The sequence below is a fragment of the Electrona antarctica genome (assembly GCF_951216825.1).
Source record: "Electrona antarctica genome assembly, chromosome: 9".
Classification (NCBI taxonomy): Eukaryota; Metazoa; Chordata; class Actinopteri; order Myctophiformes; family Myctophidae; genus Electrona; species Electrona antarctica.
Window position 1 is genome coordinate 39,590,662 of NC_136790.1, and position 17,203 is coordinate 39,607,864.

Here is a 17,203-nt window from a genome sequence, read left to right on the forward strand (position 1 = left end):
AGCCTTTGCCCGGGCAGCCTGTTGCACCTTCAGGGGCCTGGGGTGGTTTCCTCTTCTGGTTCTGCCAAATGCTTTGCTCCGCTTCTTCTACATCTTGAATGATGTCAACAAAATCAACGCAGCTGAACTCTGCCCTTGCTTAAACCACAATCAAGATGGTCCCATTTTTCTTTAGGAGTTTCTGGCTTTGATGGGTGTAAAACAGAGCATAGGTTACTTATGCTACTGTCTAATAGCACAAAATAGTAATGCTGTACATGATTTGTAGGTTGGGGGTTAATATTTCAACTTCGTTATATAACACTGCCAACTGCTATAAGTGAATCACTATCTGCCTTCTGTTTTCTGCTGATGATTGTCCATATAATACAAAACCTTGGTTGCATATTAATGTTATAGTATAATAAGACTTATTTTTTAAGCATTTGCAAAACAGGGATGCCAGGGTTACTGTGGTCAACATATACTGTACTGCAGGGGTGGGCAACTGGCGGCCCGGGGGCCACATGCGGCCCCCACCTTCACTTAATGCGGCCCTCAGGTTAATGTCAGAATTCTGATATAATATTGGTTTCAGCTGATTACAATTCCACAACATGCAAACATGACCCGCTTTAATTACTTCAGTCTAAATTAGTAGCTCAATGCTTCAACACAAGTATAATTAAAGGCATTTGAAATGACATAAAAATGTTAATTTTCAGGATTCTGATAAAAAAATAGCAAAAATTCAAGATTTCAATTCGAATATAGCAAAAATAGCCGATCTACAAGCTCAAAACGCGTCGCAGCGCGACGCGTTTTGAACTTGTAGATCGGCTATTTTTGCAACGACCGTAATATATGGCCCTAGGCCTAGGGAGTGAGTGTTGAAATATAGTGGCCCTCTCCATTGTCAAAGTTGCCCACCGCTGCTGTACTGCTTCTGAGGTCTCTTCTCTGTTGACAGACCATCTCGGCTCCAGCGACACCGGCCCCCTCTGTGCAGCAGAGCTTCCCAGCTCTGGTCCCCGCCGTACAGATGCAGCTTGCGGCCCAGCCTAGCCAGGAGCAGGTATGCATCCAACTATACGTCAGCCTCCGGTAGCAGATATATACTGTAGATACAAGCAGTGCAGCAGAATTATGCAACAGGATAATATGGGAGCCTGGCCGACACACTCTTGTGACCCGGCTTGCGGAAGCCTCGCAAAACTACACCAATGTAGTTGGACTATCTGTGCCTCTAAATCGAGTATACACTTTGTGTTTATTTGAATTTATCAGCATTTTTGGACTGGGCATAAGCACAGTCCTGCTTGGCTGTCAGTGCTCTATGCCAAAACCAAAATACTTTAATGGCTGTTAAGCAATCCAAAATGACTTGCTGCAGTTTTTATGGTAGGCATTCAGTCATCACCACCGAGCTGCTGAATGCAGTCAACACTGCAGAGATACTTATTAGCCAGCAATCCCCTTCGCTGAGAAGGCACGCACGCACGCACGCACGCACGCACGCACGCACGCACGCACGCACGCACGCACGCACGCACGCACGCACGCACGCACACACACACACACACACACACACACACACACACACACACACACAATTTGAAAGACTCAGATCCTCAGATATCCTATACACAGAACCTAAGTCAACAGGACCATAACTGTTAAAAACAGAATAAAACAAAAGTACATGACAGAACACTTTAGTATCAAGCAAAAATGAGTTTATTGTTTCTGTCATCAAGTATGTAGCATTATCTAAATCTAAATTATTCTGATATTCATGTACTATTTACAGTAGTTTAGAAGAATAAAACAATCTGAAGTGTTCCCTTACTGAGCTCCCTGCTTCATGCGCCGTATATCCATGTGTTTGTATGCGTGCTTACAGTTGGAGGCCATCGATATTGTCCTTTTCTTTTTGCTGAGGTTTGCGTGATCTGCGCAAAAGGACCCATTTTGGGCGGGAACCCCTTTTGGTGTTTTAAACATTATGTTATAATTTAGCTATTGAAAAATAGCAGATCTACAAGCTCATAGCGCGCCACCGAGTGGCGCGCTACGAGCTTGTAGGTCTGCTATTTTTGAAAAATCGTGAAAATATTTATTTCAGAAAACTGGAGGATTTAGAAGGATTTTTTTAATATCGGTGGCACCCAACTGTATATCCATGTGTGTGTATGCGTGCTTATGTGTGTGCATGCATGCATGATGCTTATGTGTGTGCATGCATGCATGCATGATCCGCTGGTGTGAATATTTCATTGGTAGCCTCTCTACTGTATGCATTTGTGTGCTTTGCCTGTTATCAGCTTTGATGTGGATTGTGTTTCATTTGTGGTTTTGGTTCCAAATATCTTCCTTGTCTGTTCCCGTAGACCTCTTATCAGATAATGTGGGGCCTGTGGGCTATTATGGAGTGTAACTGTTAACCACTTAAGCCATATTTTATACCACAGCTATTCCAAAAATAACCAATCTACAAGCTCACAACATAGTTTAACATAAGAGCAAGGCAGATGCTGTGAAAATGTTCAAATATATATTCTTTCAGCTTGATCTCTCTTCTTCTTTTCTTTTGAGCTCTCCGTCTCATTTTTCCTCCTTCCCTCTTGCAGCCGATATCTAGTGTCCAGCCTGCTGCGACTCCTCCTGACATGCATGTAACCAGTGCCCCTCCCCCTCTCCAGCCCCTGCAGAACAGCACGCTGGTAGGTTGCACTCAGTGGTGTAAAAAGTACTCACGTTTCTTTTTACTAAAGTAAAAGTATCAATACCACAATGTAGAAATACTCACCAAGAAATACAGCCCAACTTCTGCACCCTCCACCCTATCCATAATACCGTGCCTCCTTCCCAGGTACAACGCAGTCCATACCCCGAGCAGGACTTCACAGAGCAGCCTGTCCAGGTGAGTATTTGACTCAGTTTTCACTGTAATGGTAACTTAGACATGGTAAATCTTTACTTTGATGGTGCTGTTTTGTCTTGGTTTCTGTCTTGTTTTCTGTATGACATACAATAGGAGTAAACCATATCATGCATAAGCTGATGAGAGATTGTAATATATGACATTGTTTTCCAGGTACAAACGACTCCAAAGGGGAATATGGGAGATGTTCAGGTCTTGGCTCCAGTTCATCCCGCCGTGCCTGCTGTCCCCACCCCAGTTTGGGGAAGCGAGGTGGATTCAGAAACAGCTGTATCTTGCCTAGACCTCACCATACCTGCAACGTCAGCTCCTACAACCCTGGCCCCTTCAAAACCACAAGCCCCACCCCCAGCCTACACCTCTACCTCTGTCCCAGCATCGGCCTTAGCCCTAGTATCAGCATCAGCTCCAACGTTCGTGTCAGTGGCAATTCAAGTTGACACCCAAGCCCCTATTCAGACCATAGCCTCAGCCCCAATACAAACTCATGTCCCAGTCTTAGCCCCAGCACAAGCTGCAACGCTTTCTCAAGTCCCAGGTCCAATTCAGGTTGAAGCTCCAACAGCAGCGATAGTCCCATCCTCAGACCCAGTCCAAACTCAAACCATCTCTCTGTCAAGTCCCCCTTTAGACCCATCTGCAGCATTATCTCTAAGCACAGACACATCTTCAGTCCCAGTTCAACCATTATGCCCAGTCCCAGGTCCAGTCTCATCACAAGTTCAAGCCACTCTGCCAGTTCAAGTTCAAGCTGTAGCCTCTGCCACTGCCCCTCCTGTCACAGCCCTGAGTTCAGCTCCTGTTCTGCAGTCTGCTGGCATCCAGACAGCAGTACCGGCGCCTGAGTGTGCCAGCCTCATCACAACGCAACAAAAGCTAGACACTGAAACTGCATCCAGCCCCCCTCAACCAGAGCCTCCTGTAGAGGTATGTGTAAACTGTAAAACCCCATGATGTATAGCAGGGGTGCCCAAAAGGTAGATTGCAATCTCCCAGATTGCAATACTCATTTAAAATATATATTGTATGGTAAATGGTGCATTTATATAACGCTTTTATCCAAAGCGCTTTACATACTGCAGATTGTGCATTACATTCACCCATTCACACACTGATGGCAGAGGAAACCATTTATTCACACATTTTCTGATATTACTCCTACAGATGTTATTCATACCTCATGCAAATCGGTACACATTATCTCTATAGTTTTGTTTTTTTTCAATAATATTTGTATTGATTTTTACATTTTATGACAAAGACAAAACAAAAAAGACACAGACAGCTCAGCTCAGATACGTTGCAGAACAAAGGAATTATCTCTATAGTTATGACGATTGTCATATTCCATCCTGATTGGCAAAGATTGGCTTCCAAAGTTTGCATGAGTGGGCCCGTTTTGAACAAAATGCCACAAATCATAAATGCAGCTTCCGAATTTGTGCGACATGCTACAAGCACCACTGAACCGATCGGCGGGAAACTTTGCATGCACAGTACACTACCAGCGGTACTGTAGGCCAAATCTCCTCATGATGGTGATAACAGCCCACTTCACGTTTTGGGCCTATAACTCTTGAACCGTAAGGTTGCTAAGACTCCCGATTTAGTCCAAAACTCACAAATCAGAGGAACATACTTTCTAGTTTGTAGTATTATTATTTGTACAGAAAAACTGTGAAAATCAATCATTCAATTATTTGTATTGACGCACAAAGAATATCACCAGGCATAGTGGTATGAAATACATGTAAGCAAGTAGTGATATTTTATATACACTGTTGTGGTCTCGAGGCTTTTCAGTTGTGTTTACAGTAAGTTGGCATGTGACAGTATGATAGCCACATATGTTTTTCTTTTTAAAATATCTCTTCTATATTTTGATTAATACAGAAATGTACCAGAAATGTTACTTAGGGTTATTTCCAGTGAAATATACTGTATCATATTCCCCATCTACACACAAACACCTTATTGACATACACAAATAGCACAAATAGTGTTTTAACAATCATTAAATTAACTTTAATGAGCTGTTTTCTTACTTTCTGTTATTTACTTATTTCACTCTTTAGGATGTGATTCAGGAGAAACCAACACTATTACCCAACTATGCCTATGACAGGTGCGTGAACAGTGATTGACAGTCATCCAAGTGTTGAATGCTGTACCTCTGCTCTCTACTTTTACCACACCTACATTAGAGCAAAAAAGACTAAAAGTTATGTGTGTTGTTATTTGTTAACATTCCATTATAGTCTCAATTCTGACGTGGCCTCTGGTAAGGATACAAGTGATGGTTACGACAGTTTCGCTAGTGCGGGGAAAGTGGATGGAAAACCCAGGAAACATCATCGCAAGTCAGCACGCACACGTTCACGACAAGAAAAGACCAGCAAACCCAAACTGAGTATCCTTAATGTGAGTTATGACCATTTATATTTTTGTGTAGTTTGACATTTGTTTGGACATGTTGGTCATGTTTAGCCAACAATCGAATTCCCTCCCCTTACAGGTTAGCAACACGGGCGATAAAATGGTGGAATGCCAGCTGGAAACCCACAACCACAAAATGGTGACATTCAAGTTTGATCTGGACTGTGATGCTCCAGAGGAAATCGCCACTTATATGGTAAGGTCATGACATAACGGTTGCTGTTGTTTTCTCACCTAAAGTATTTCTTGACATGTAGTGATTGTGGTGGTATTAATGCTGCTACATATGATACAATAATTGACTACAGGTAGAGAATGGATTTATTCTTCCCATTGAGAAGGAGATCTTCATTGACCAGTTGAAAGACATTATGGACAAAGCTGAAGACATGTTAAATGAGGACATGGAGGGTGAGATGGGCACTATTCTGGGGACCAGTCCCCAGAAAGGCCTTACTTCTGAAGGACTAGTGGGAGAGGTAATGCCTGCTTAACTCAAACATGAACGTAAATGCATACAGTATATGAACACATACGTATGCATACCCCAATATGCATTCAAATTCAGATAAATCTTTAAATATATATATACACAATATACATTGAAAAATAGAACACATATACCGGTACAATATACATGTGTATACAGATTCAGGTAGAGAATTTTGAGAAACTGCAAAAAAGTACCGGGTATGTGTGCACAGACGGAAATCACATTCTGCAGCCATCCTGAGTCCTGTCGGAGGAGTCTGTGAGGAAAAGTAGCATAAAGTTCAACTTCTGCTTTTGTAGAGCCCCTTAGTGCAGAAGAGATACATGTAATTAGAACCTTTTTATTTTTAATAGGACCTTCCCAAAAATGTTGAAAGCCAGTTATTGTCAAATGATCAAAAACACTTTTTCCCATGCACACTGAAACATTTAAATAACTATGTTAATGGGAACTGTCACACACACACACACACACACACACACACACACGTACACACACGTACACACACACACACACACACACACACACACACACACACACACACACACACACACACACACACACACACACACACACACACACACACACACACACACACACACACACACTGTTGCAGACAATTACTATACTGTGCTGTCTATAGACCTCACACATTTGTGACGTGTAGGTACAAATGCATTTAATGCAGATGCAGGTAATAGAGGAATAGATGTACTCAAGATTACCGTAAACAGACTCAAGAGATACAATTCAACAAAATGGGACAGCGACAGCGACATCTGTTCTTGTTCTCTCTGTGCAGAGTCAGCAGAATGGAGCACCACAACCTGTATATCAGCAGAATGGTAAATTACTTTCCCTTCTTCTGTGGGCCACACAGGTTTATTTTTAATGTCTTGTTTTAAGTATAAAAAGTAATATAAAAAAAGTACAGAAACCTGCGCACATTCTCACATGGTGCTGCAATTAAATGTCTTAAAATAGTAAACTTTTTGCTGTGTGTGCAGGCTTCTTTTTTCTTTTACCCGTGATGTTTCTCAACCCAGCACCTTTTTAAGATGTACAGTACGTGTGACTACAACGGTTCTTTTCATACCCTTTAAGTGACGCTCTCTTCTCTTCTCTTTTCTCTTTTCTCTCTTCTCTCTTCTCTCTTCTCTCTTCTGTCTTCTGTCTTCTGTCTTCTCTCTTCTCTTCTCTTCTCTTCTCTTCTCTTCTCTTCTCTTCTCTTCTCTTCTCTTCTCTTCTCTTCTCTTCTCTTCTCTTCTCTTCTCTTCTCTTCTCTTCTCTTCTCTTCTCTTCTCTTCTCTTCTCTTCTCTTCTCTTCTCTTCTCTTCTCTTCTCTTCTCTTCTCTTCTCTTCTCTTCTCTTCTCTTCTCTTGCAGTTCTTCATACTGGAAGGAGGTGGTTCATTATCTGTCCCGTGGAGGAGACTCCCACATCCAGCCAGGAGACTCCATCTGATGGCACAGCCACGCAGTCACCTGGGAGTGCGGCTACTGTCCAGCCTGCTGACAGTGGCACTGCAGGGCCAGCTACAGCCAGAGGTGACTTTACTTCTAATCTAGACCAGTGGTTCCCAAACCTTTTAGCTCCCGACCCAAAGGAGAAATTAGACCTTTGCTTTGGAACTAGTGAAATAGGGAAGACCCATACAAGTTCACCCAGCTAGGTCGGGAGGTAACAGGGGGTGCATGGCCAAAAAGGTTTGGGAACAGCTGTTCTAGACTACCATTTACAGTAAGCACAATAGTCCAATAGCGCCAGCTGGTGGCAGCTAAATGAACAAAGATCTGACATTTTAAAATGATGTTCTGAATGAAGTTGAAATTTTGCATTTTTATGTTACACTAAACTGTGGTTTTGTTTTGTTCCTTGAATCTGTGAATACATGAATCTATGGATCTATGAATCTATGAATCCATGAATTCATGAATGTATTGAGTATTATTCTGATCAAGTCTTTTGTTTGCCCTCCACTCAGAAGAGGAGTCATCCTCCACAATGTCTGGTGGAAGTGGGGGTTTCAACTATGAGGCCTATGGATTCTGTAGTCCTCCTGTCATGTCCAACACAGACCCTCTCCTCCTGGCCATTCTGTCTCCTCCTGCCTCTGCACCGCCCACGCTCGTGTCAATTGATCCTATCAGTAGCTTCATGCAGCCCAGCGTGCTGCCGGCCCAACCAGCCAGTGCTCCACCAATGGCCCCCTTAGCCCTGCGCAATACCATGTCTCTGGACGAGTCGCAGGTGGCTCATCCCGTCTCTGTCATGCATGCTGTTCAGCAGATGGCAGATATAGCGTGTGCTGCCTCCATGGTAGAGGAGGTGCCCTGCTGCCCATTGGTCATGCCCTTGTCCCTGGATGTGATCGGTGCCCAGGCTGCGGCTGCCCTTACTCCTCTTCCCCTCCAGGAGTCCGTAGCGGCCAGAGAGCCTCTGTCCGTCTCCTACCAGTCTGGTTCCCGTGGAGATCACTCACAGCAGCAAGTGGTTCTCCAGCAGCCTTTTTCGAGCGTGGGCAGCGCCAAAGTATGCTCTCTGCCCCAGAGCCCGGCACCGTCCCAGCATGCCATGGGGCCCAGTGAGTCCGATGGAGAGGGACGGTTGGCCAGAGCTGGCTTTGTAGACAGCACCATAAAGTCTCTGGACGAGAAGCTGAGGAATCTTCTGTACCAGGAATATGCGCCCATGTATCCATCAGGCACCGCTGCAGAAACACCCGGCTCGGGAACTGAATATATCCAGTCTCCCCCCGGTCCAGATAGCGCCTTGCTGGGGTCAGGAAACAGCACGCCAGGCCCTATTGGCGAGGGACGCTACAGGACAGGAGAGCAGCTGGTAAATATAGAACCATTAATTTAACTCCAAAGTCAGACATTTATGCAAACACTCAGCAACCTTTGGGACAGATTTCTGATGACAACGTACGTACCAGGAATGACCACACTGTTAACAGCCATTAACTGTCTTTGCTTCATGTTTTCCCATCTTCTTTACTTTCTTGTCTCATTTTGTCATTTTCTATAGCCTCAAATTCCAGAGAGAATGGATAGTTTGAGCACACTCAGTGACTCAGCTGTGTGTGGTATGTACAGCATGCACTAATCGCTCTAACAGCCCTCTAGAGTGAAGTTGATGTTTCCCTTAGCTTGTTATAAATCTGTTTTATTTGTTGGTTCAATACTGTGATGCTGCAGTGCTCAATCTTGTGGAAATCTCTTTGCAGCTTCCATGTCAAGGAGGCACTTCCCCCACTCGTCTTCCTGCTCAGGAACAAGAGGCCGATTTAAGGTATAGTGAGAATATTTTCCATCGCATGTTACGGAAATGGCATCTCACCTGTAGCCACATAAAGCGTTGCTCAGAGTAATACTAATAATGAATGCATTTTGACGTTCTGTCATGGGTAGCTCATCTCGGCTGCCCCTGACGTGACTGCCAGAAGAGATGTGAAGCAAAGAAGCTGGAGCAGCGCTGCCTCACCTGTGCATCCTGCAGTTTACATCAGGGACTATGGGCAGACAGAGGCCATGGCCGCCTCCAAGACCATTGGACGCTTCTCTGTGGTCAGCACCGAGGATGACATCACGCTGAGGACACAAGTCAGCCGCTACTCCGCCCCACCAGATTTCTACCTGGACACACCCCCCTCCCTGGCCAAGCGGGGTTCCCTGCCCTGCGCTGCGACCTCCCCGTCTATCCCTGCGGACGTCACTGTCCACAGCCGCTTCCTCTCGTCGGACTCGGGGGCTGACAGCAGCCCCGCAAAAATGCCTCCCGTGACACCGTCTCGACATGGCCGATCAGACCGCAGAGGAAGTGACCTCATGAAGAGGGCAGTGGCGTTCCTCCGTCGCTCAGGGAGAAGCAGCAGCGTGCAGAGCTCGGACTCACCGAGCCGGCACGGCGGCCTGCAAGGTTATGCCAGCAGTGACAACGATTCCGAGATGGAGGACTCTGATATGAAGAAGGAATTGCAGAGACTCAGAGAGAAGTATGCTTTGTCAGTGGCTGTGGTTTTCTTTGTTTCTTGTCTTGTGTCTGCATGCTAAATGTTTTGTTGTGTACTTTACCTCCCTCAGACATCTGAAAGAGATCTCTGAACTGCAGGCCCATCAGCGCGGGGAAGTGGAGCTGCTTTATCTTGAGCTGGGCAAAGCCCCGCCTCCTGGGCTGGGACTCTCGCACACAGCACCACCTACAGGCCGCAAGAGGAGGTCCAGCAAGCACAAACTTAAGGCTGGCAAACTCCTAAGTCCCCTTGTTCAGCAATTCAGAAATGTCACAACCAAAACCAGTGACTCCAGCAAAGCCAGTGAGTGTTGGTTAGCAGAATATTTACAGTCTGTATAGTACAGGTGTCAAATCTTTGTGTTTGTGTGCGGGACGGTGCACGTGCTTGCATGCGTGTGTGTGTGTGTGTGTGTGTGTGTGTGTGTGTGTGTGTGTGTGTGTGTGTGTGTGTGTGTGTGTGTGTGTGTGTGTGTGTGTGTGTGTGAGCGTGTTTATATATGCAAATGTGGTTTCCATGTGTCTATGTTTGTTTGTATAGATGTGTTCGAAACCACAGTGAGTTTAAACGGATCTCCCGCCAAAGCTGGTTGCCCTTTACAGCGCAACCGAGCTGGCACCAGTCATCTCCCCAGCTCCGCCACAGGTTCTGTTCAGACCCAGCAGCCATGCTCCCTCAAAGGATCCTTGTCATCGGACAATATCTACGGTGGACTGCACGGAGAAGGCACTGGCACACACACTCAGCCTGGGCAAGGTAACCTAACCGCACTTAACACAATCCAGGAGTCATCTATTTAGTCATATGACCACACTATATATCACTTAGTTATATTCGAGTGTATACATATTAGTGATTACTTTCTCTCTGGTATTTTGATATGAGCCTAGAGCCATAACCACTTAAGCCCTATAAATCTCTGAAAATGTCACTGCCCAAAATATGGATGCCAGGTTGAAAGTGTTTTATTTACTTCATTCATTACTTTTTTATTTCTTTCGATAGATGTCACTCGATAAAAATAATGTATTTTCAACTGAAAAAAGTGTTCACTTATTACTGATATTTTATAATTGAATAAATCGACTTGTCTGACTTACCACTGTACAACAGTTTTGGATTTCTTTACTAATTTGTGTGGTACACAAACTTTAATTGTATTAATGTGTAAGAAGGGGCACTAGGCTAAGTTTGATCTTAGTGTGCGGTGGTACATCTGGCTATACTGCTCACTACAGAGCAAACATACAGTATCAATATATTCACTTAATTAATGATAGTGGACTGCAGAAACCATAACCACAAATAAGCAGGTTATGCAGGTTCATATCAAATGATATTATTATTTTTTTTTTTTAATATATAGTTTTTTATTGGGGACAATAATAATTAATTAACCAGCACATCTGACAAACAAATATTTGCACATAGTCACCCATTTCTTTTCTTTTTTTAAATCAACAAACACCGTACACTCCCCCAACGAAACAAGGACAAAAAGGACAAAAGTAAATACAAATAAAAAATAAACGTAAAAACACAGGTCACAGGTCACATCATGGATCACAGTCAGAGTATTGTACACTTGTGAGAGAGGCACTGTCTGTTCATTCTGAAATCCACAGTCCGCTATATTTGGGTCACACCGAGCAGTCTAATCCAGGGAGATACGAATATTGAAGTATTCTATAAAGGGTCTCCATGCCTTAGTGAAGCCTTCGACGGTTCCTCTGAGAGAGAATTTTAAGTTTAAGAAGTACATCACATCATTGAGCCAGATTGAGTGAGAGGGTGGATTTGGCGACTTCCAAGATAGTAATATTCTTCTTCTAGCTAGCAGTGTTGCAAAAGCAATCAAATGATACATTAACACTTCTCCCAAACTAGGGAGGATCCATTCCTCCTACCACTAGTACGATAGTTTGAAAGGTTTGGTCATCATGAGTCAAAGAACAATTGACCCTAAATAACCATACATAATTATATGAATAATGTAATAAATCTCAAGCAAAATGGTTTTAACCACTCAAACTGGGATCCCTGTTTTGGGCATGTCATTAACTCCTTTGTAGCCAAGACCTGCACATTTAGCTGGCACCTAACCTATAGGTTTTTAAACTTTTTAAAATATTTTCAAAATAGCAAAAACAGCTAAAAGCTCACAACGCATTTGCAATGCAACACATTTTGAGCTTGTAGGTCAGCTATTATCACTATTCGTTGTATGACGAAGTATAGGGCTTAACGTGTTAAGACTAAATTAAGAGGAGTGTGCACCTCTTACCTCTTCTTTTTCTTCTTCTCCTTCTCCTCCTCCTCCTTCTTCTTCTTCTTCTTCTTACTCTACAGGCTGGCCTAATTGCCCTCAACCCTCTGAGAGAGTGACCTATAAATCAAGTAGCAAGCCCCGGGCTAGATTCCTCAGTGGGCCTGTTTCTCTGTCCATCTGTTTGTATTCTAGATTATCCTCCGTACCCTCACCTTTTTGATTTCTTCATTTGTCATCAATGTCATCACATCTGTCTTTGCCTCATCATTTCCTCAGTTCTTTCATGTTCATTTTGTGTCTGTCACGTGACCCCTTTGCGTCTTTTTGTCCTTGAATCGCCGTGATCGTAGAATAGAATCTTGTTTATTCAAACCCCTTACTAAACAGATCTTGGGAGAATTCAAACTTTTCAAACTCATACATTATGCCCGCTTTCTGAAGTCTAAGGTTTGAATAAGTAAGGTTTGGCTGAGCTACAAAGGTTGGCACCTTGGTATTACTATGTACATGTGTGTTTTTATCGTACCCTGCAGTGTTGGGGGTAACGCATTACATAAGTAATGCTTTATGTCATAATATTACTGTAATGAGCAATTAAGTAATATAATGTTGTACTTTTACATAACAAAATGGAATTTAACCATATCTTTAGTGAAGTTTTGTGAAGCACTGAAATGACAAGACAATTACTCTACCACTATGAGGAGTTTAATTACAGTTTTCAAAATAAATCATATACAGTATATTGCGGGCCTCCAATGATAGAGGGTGCTGCAGCGTGTGTGTACTTGTTGTTTATCATGAATAATCTAATGTGCTAAAATTGCATTTTAATATTATTAATAACATTTGTAGCCGTCTTTTCTATTCCATGTAGCAATCCCTCTTCCTTAGTCATTTTGTGTTTCCTTAGAGGGTGCTTTGTCAAAGTACCACACAATTAATATAACACATCACTTGCAATATTGTAACATACCTTATTACTTTTAATTAAAAGTAATTAGTAATGTGCAATCTATGACATGATTTAAGTTCCCAACACTGATGGAATGTATGATCTACCTGCATGAGGGAGACTGATGGAATGTATGATCTACCTGCATGAGGGAGATTGATGGAATGTATGATCTACCTGCATGAGGGAGACTGATGGAATGTATGATCTACCTGCATGAGGGAGATTGAATGTATGATCTACCTGCATGAGGGAGATTGACCTGAATGTATGATCTACCTGCATGAGGGAGATTGACCTGAATGTATGATCTACCTGCATGAGGGAGATTGACCTGAATGTATGATCTACCTGCATGAGGGAGATTGACCTGAATGTATGATCTACCTGCATGAGGGAGATTGCTTTGTTTTAGAAAACTGACCTCATCTTGCTTTCCCATAACGCTTTGGTCTTAATGCTTCCCGATGACGTTGCATCCAGCTAATTTAGCAGCTGCATTTGACATTGCATCTAGCTATTGAACAGTAACCTTTGGCCATGTAACATTTGTCCCATAATGCCCATATACTGTATGACATTGTAATTGTGTGTGTTTCGCAGGGTCGACATTGAAGCGACTGTGTCTCGGTAAAGAGCGTGGCAGCAGTACGTACAGTAGAGTCAACTGTATGAAAGCTTCACTGGAAATCATAGTTCATGTGGGAAACTGTTCCAACACAAAGTGTGTGTGTGTGTGTGTGTGTGTGTGTGTGTGTGTGTGTGTGTGTGTGTGTGTGTGTGTGTGTGTGTGTGTGTGTGTGTGTGTGTGTGTGTGTGTGTGCATGCGTGCGTGCGTGCGTGTGTGCTTGCGTGCGTGCGTATTCCCAGGGTCTGGGGCAGGACCTGGAGCTTCCAACCATCCACAGCAGCCACCAGCTGGCACCACACCCCCTCCGCCCCAGCCAGTGATGGGCCTGGCTCAAGCTCAGGCCAATAACAGCAATAACAAGAAGGCCAACTTCTCTGGTACAACGATAGGCCATAATGAAATTAGTCTGACCGAAGACCTCCAACGGCTGATGGACAATTGGGCACAAGAGGTCCTTGTTGTCGCACATATGCCACACTCTAACTCTCTTAGCCTCATTCGACAGCAACTATGGGACGACGGAGCATTTCAAACACATGAAAGACTGACTGGTGCTCCAGAGGTGAGTTTCATGAGGATTTGTCTATGTAATGTTTATAACGGAGAGAATTCATGTATACGGTGTGTACAGAGGGAAGCCAGTGCATAATGCCAAAGGACAAAACAATCAATGCCAAAATTATACATGCAAGCTCGCAGCGTGGCACTAAGTGACGTGTTTTGAGCTTGTTCTGTATATCTGTTATTTTTTAGAACTACTGAAACCACTGTTCTAAACCCTAAAGGTGGCAAAGAAAAATATTGTTTTGCCCCCCCCCCCCCCCCCCAAAAAGGCACGCAAATCATTTTTTTGGATCTTTCTCTTTTAAAAGATAAAATATTGGGTTCATCCCATCCTCGCGTTCCGCAAACAGGAAGGATCATTATATAAGAAGCAGCAACATTATATAGGATAAAACCGTAGCTGGTCCAAAAAAACGTTATACGGACGAACTATTCGGCGGCAGTGTGCAAACATGATTGACATAAAGTTGAACTTTTTGGTTAATATGCCACCACATTGTCCAACTCTCCAGGTCTCATCAAAGACGCTGCCTGACCACAAGGGCCCCCGTCTTTCCGTGTCATGGCCCATGAGTGAGAGCCATTCGTCGGTGACGAGGACCAGGGCCCCCGCAAGGCTCCATCCTCCTTATGAACTACCTTCTCCTCCTCCGTTCAGGGGCTCATCTTCGCCTGTCTGCGTGACGCAGTGTCCCGGGTTGCTGCCCGACCTCGCTTCAGGTGTCTTTACCTTCCCTGCTCTGTCCTCAGCGTGGGGTGTGCCTGCGCCTGCTCCAGGACCACCTTACGAGCCCCCTGACCCCAAAACCAGAACTCTCTAACCCCAGTAGCATCATGTCTTACCAAAAATGAATTCTCATTCATTATAGTGCTAGTCTACCTACAGTGCATATGCTGTATATATTTAACCAGCATGTATATTTATAGTAGCCCTCTGTATATAGCAGATTTGTTTCTGGAGTTTTATGTTATTTGATTCCTTTGCATTGACATGCCTCATATCCTGTAAAATGCAGTACATAACGTTTGTGTGCAGCATAATACCGGCATGGATGTGCTGCAGTAGTTCATATAAGAGATGCTTTATTAGCCCATTGTGCTTTGAAAGCGCATACCGTATGTACATTACAGCTCCTTGAACTTGAGTCATTGATACATTCTTCCTATACTCTCTAAGTGGTTGTATATAAATCTTTCATGTTTGTGTGACCCATATTGCCCATTATGTATGTATTCTCCCATGTGTATATATTGTATACACTCCTATTAGTCTGTACATAGCCCTTGTGTTTGTACAGTTAGCAAATTCCATACGAAGGTGCTGTGTTTCTCAATGTAACACCGAACCATTCACCATCACACCCTTACTGTGAAGCCTTGTCTCTGTGGGCATTAGGGCCAGCTGCTTTAAGCCTGATGTACTGTAAGCGCTGAATATAGCTGATCTAAAAGCTCACAATGTGTCACATCCACAACGCATTGTGAGCTTGTAGATTTGCTTTTTTCGGCACACGACATGACAAAGTACAAATCAGGCTTCGCTCTGCTCTCTCCTCCCAAAGATAGGTTTCCTTTCCTTTCCATTAGCAGTGACACGCACAAGCTCTTGAAATCTTCTTAAGGGAATCGAAAGAACTTGAACATTATCTTCAGGTAAAACAAAAAAAAAACATGTGAGAGTGCCTTGAATTGCAGTTTAGTTTTCTGAAGAGCAGTTACAATCAGACAGTTGCCCTTCTGTTTGATGGGTTTGCCCTCCAAGGTAGGCTAAATGAGAGGATTTGAACAATGAATGTGGATTCAGACATGTTTAATCTACTGTTAACATGTTTGACATACAGTAGTAACTAAAAAGAACCAGACTACTGAACTTGAACAATATACTGTACAGTATCAACTGATGCTATTGTTTTAGAATATCCATTATTGATTTGTGAACATTTCCAAAACCATGGTGATGTAATATGATTCATTACTGAGAGTTTTCCTCTGTTAACTTAAGCTGTAACATTCACCTCGTCAGCGCTTCTGCCCTTCTTGAGTCGCAACACAGCCTGCATGAACATTAATTTCTGATATATGTATTGTGCATAGGTTGATGTGGTGAGTTAAGGTTAATGTCGAGTGCCTGTGTCATACTACAAAAAGGTAGCTTGAATGTTTACCTGCGAATATTCTTTAGAGGTTGGTGTTTCGATAGGAGTCTTCTCCAAAACATGATAACCCCATACCTCTACTACAATCTTTAGCTTTACATACCGATGCCTTTGTGTTTTCTATAAGAGATTAAATTTGGGTTTATGAAGGTGATTGTTGGTGAGGGTCAACATCATGTGTAGACTGGTGCAGAATGGGTGCCCTGGCTGGGAGAATGTGACCATTAAATAACCACACAGGTTTGACTATGTTTATTTAACTTATTTGTGCAGTGTGGGTTGTAATAGGCTAAGGGCAGTAGACACGAGTCATCTGGCTCGTGATGCCATTAAAATGCAGTATGAGTGGTTGAATGCAGAGGATTTTTAACAAAGATTGTGTTGGTATATGATAGATATTTAGATTTTGAATGGCCTCCAGTAGATCACCATCAGTGATTTACTGTACCACACTACTGCTGCTTAATAGACTAGCCGCTGCTTTTTATGTCTTTTACTTTACTGCTTCTGAAAGCCATTGTAGTGTATTCATTAATGCCTTCCGGTAATCAGCAAAAGAATGGAGGTGACATTTCTTGAAGACTTGCGTTGTTTGACAGAGCCATATAGAGCAGCCAGTCAGTGAAGTTTGTGTTTACTGCAGAATTAACTTGATGACAGCTAGTGTCTATTTAAATCTCTGAATGGTTTCCAGTGCAAGTCACTGTGCTGTCATCTCTGACAGCCAAACGCCAACTTTCCAACTCATAGTCTTGAACTTC

At 43.3% G+C, this 17,203-nt stretch overlaps 1 protein-coding gene across 1 annotated transcript in view; it reads left to right on the top strand.

Moving 5' to 3' along the window:
* wnk2 (WNK lysine deficient protein kinase 2) overlaps nucleotides 1–14,894 on the top strand; it is a gene marked incomplete at both ends in the record, with an annotated part of 28,396 nt that extends 13,502 nt beyond the window's left edge. The window contains 20 exons of the mRNA XM_079510727.1: nucleotides 950–1,054; nucleotides 2,610–2,702; nucleotides 2,852–2,902; nucleotides 3,077–3,850; nucleotides 4,999–5,048; nucleotides 5,182–5,344; nucleotides 5,439–5,555; nucleotides 5,668–5,838; nucleotides 6,655–6,697; nucleotides 7,238–7,399; nucleotides 7,837–8,693; nucleotides 8,883–8,940; nucleotides 9,082–9,146; nucleotides 9,266–9,849; nucleotides 9,938–10,170; nucleotides 10,408–10,623; nucleotides 12,217–12,315; nucleotides 13,695–13,739; nucleotides 13,962–14,284; nucleotides 14,799–14,894. Of these exons, the coding sequence (XP_079366853.1) occupies nucleotides 950–1,054; nucleotides 2,610–2,702; nucleotides 2,852–2,902; nucleotides 3,077–3,850; nucleotides 4,999–5,048; nucleotides 5,182–5,344; nucleotides 5,439–5,555; nucleotides 5,668–5,838; nucleotides 6,655–6,697; nucleotides 7,238–7,399; nucleotides 7,837–8,693; nucleotides 8,883–8,940; nucleotides 9,082–9,146; nucleotides 9,266–9,849; nucleotides 9,938–10,170; nucleotides 10,408–10,623; nucleotides 12,217–12,315; nucleotides 13,695–13,739; nucleotides 13,962–14,284; nucleotides 14,799–14,894 (4,305 nt within the window). The remainder of the gene's footprint in view (nucleotides 1–949; nucleotides 1,055–2,609; nucleotides 2,703–2,851; nucleotides 2,903–3,076; nucleotides 3,851–4,998; nucleotides 5,049–5,181; nucleotides 5,345–5,438; nucleotides 5,556–5,667; nucleotides 5,839–6,654; nucleotides 6,698–7,237; nucleotides 7,400–7,836; nucleotides 8,694–8,882; nucleotides 8,941–9,081; nucleotides 9,147–9,265; nucleotides 9,850–9,937; nucleotides 10,171–10,407; nucleotides 10,624–12,216; nucleotides 12,316–13,694; nucleotides 13,740–13,961; nucleotides 14,285–14,798) is intronic.
* Nucleotides 14,895–17,203: the final 2,309 nt, after the last annotated feature.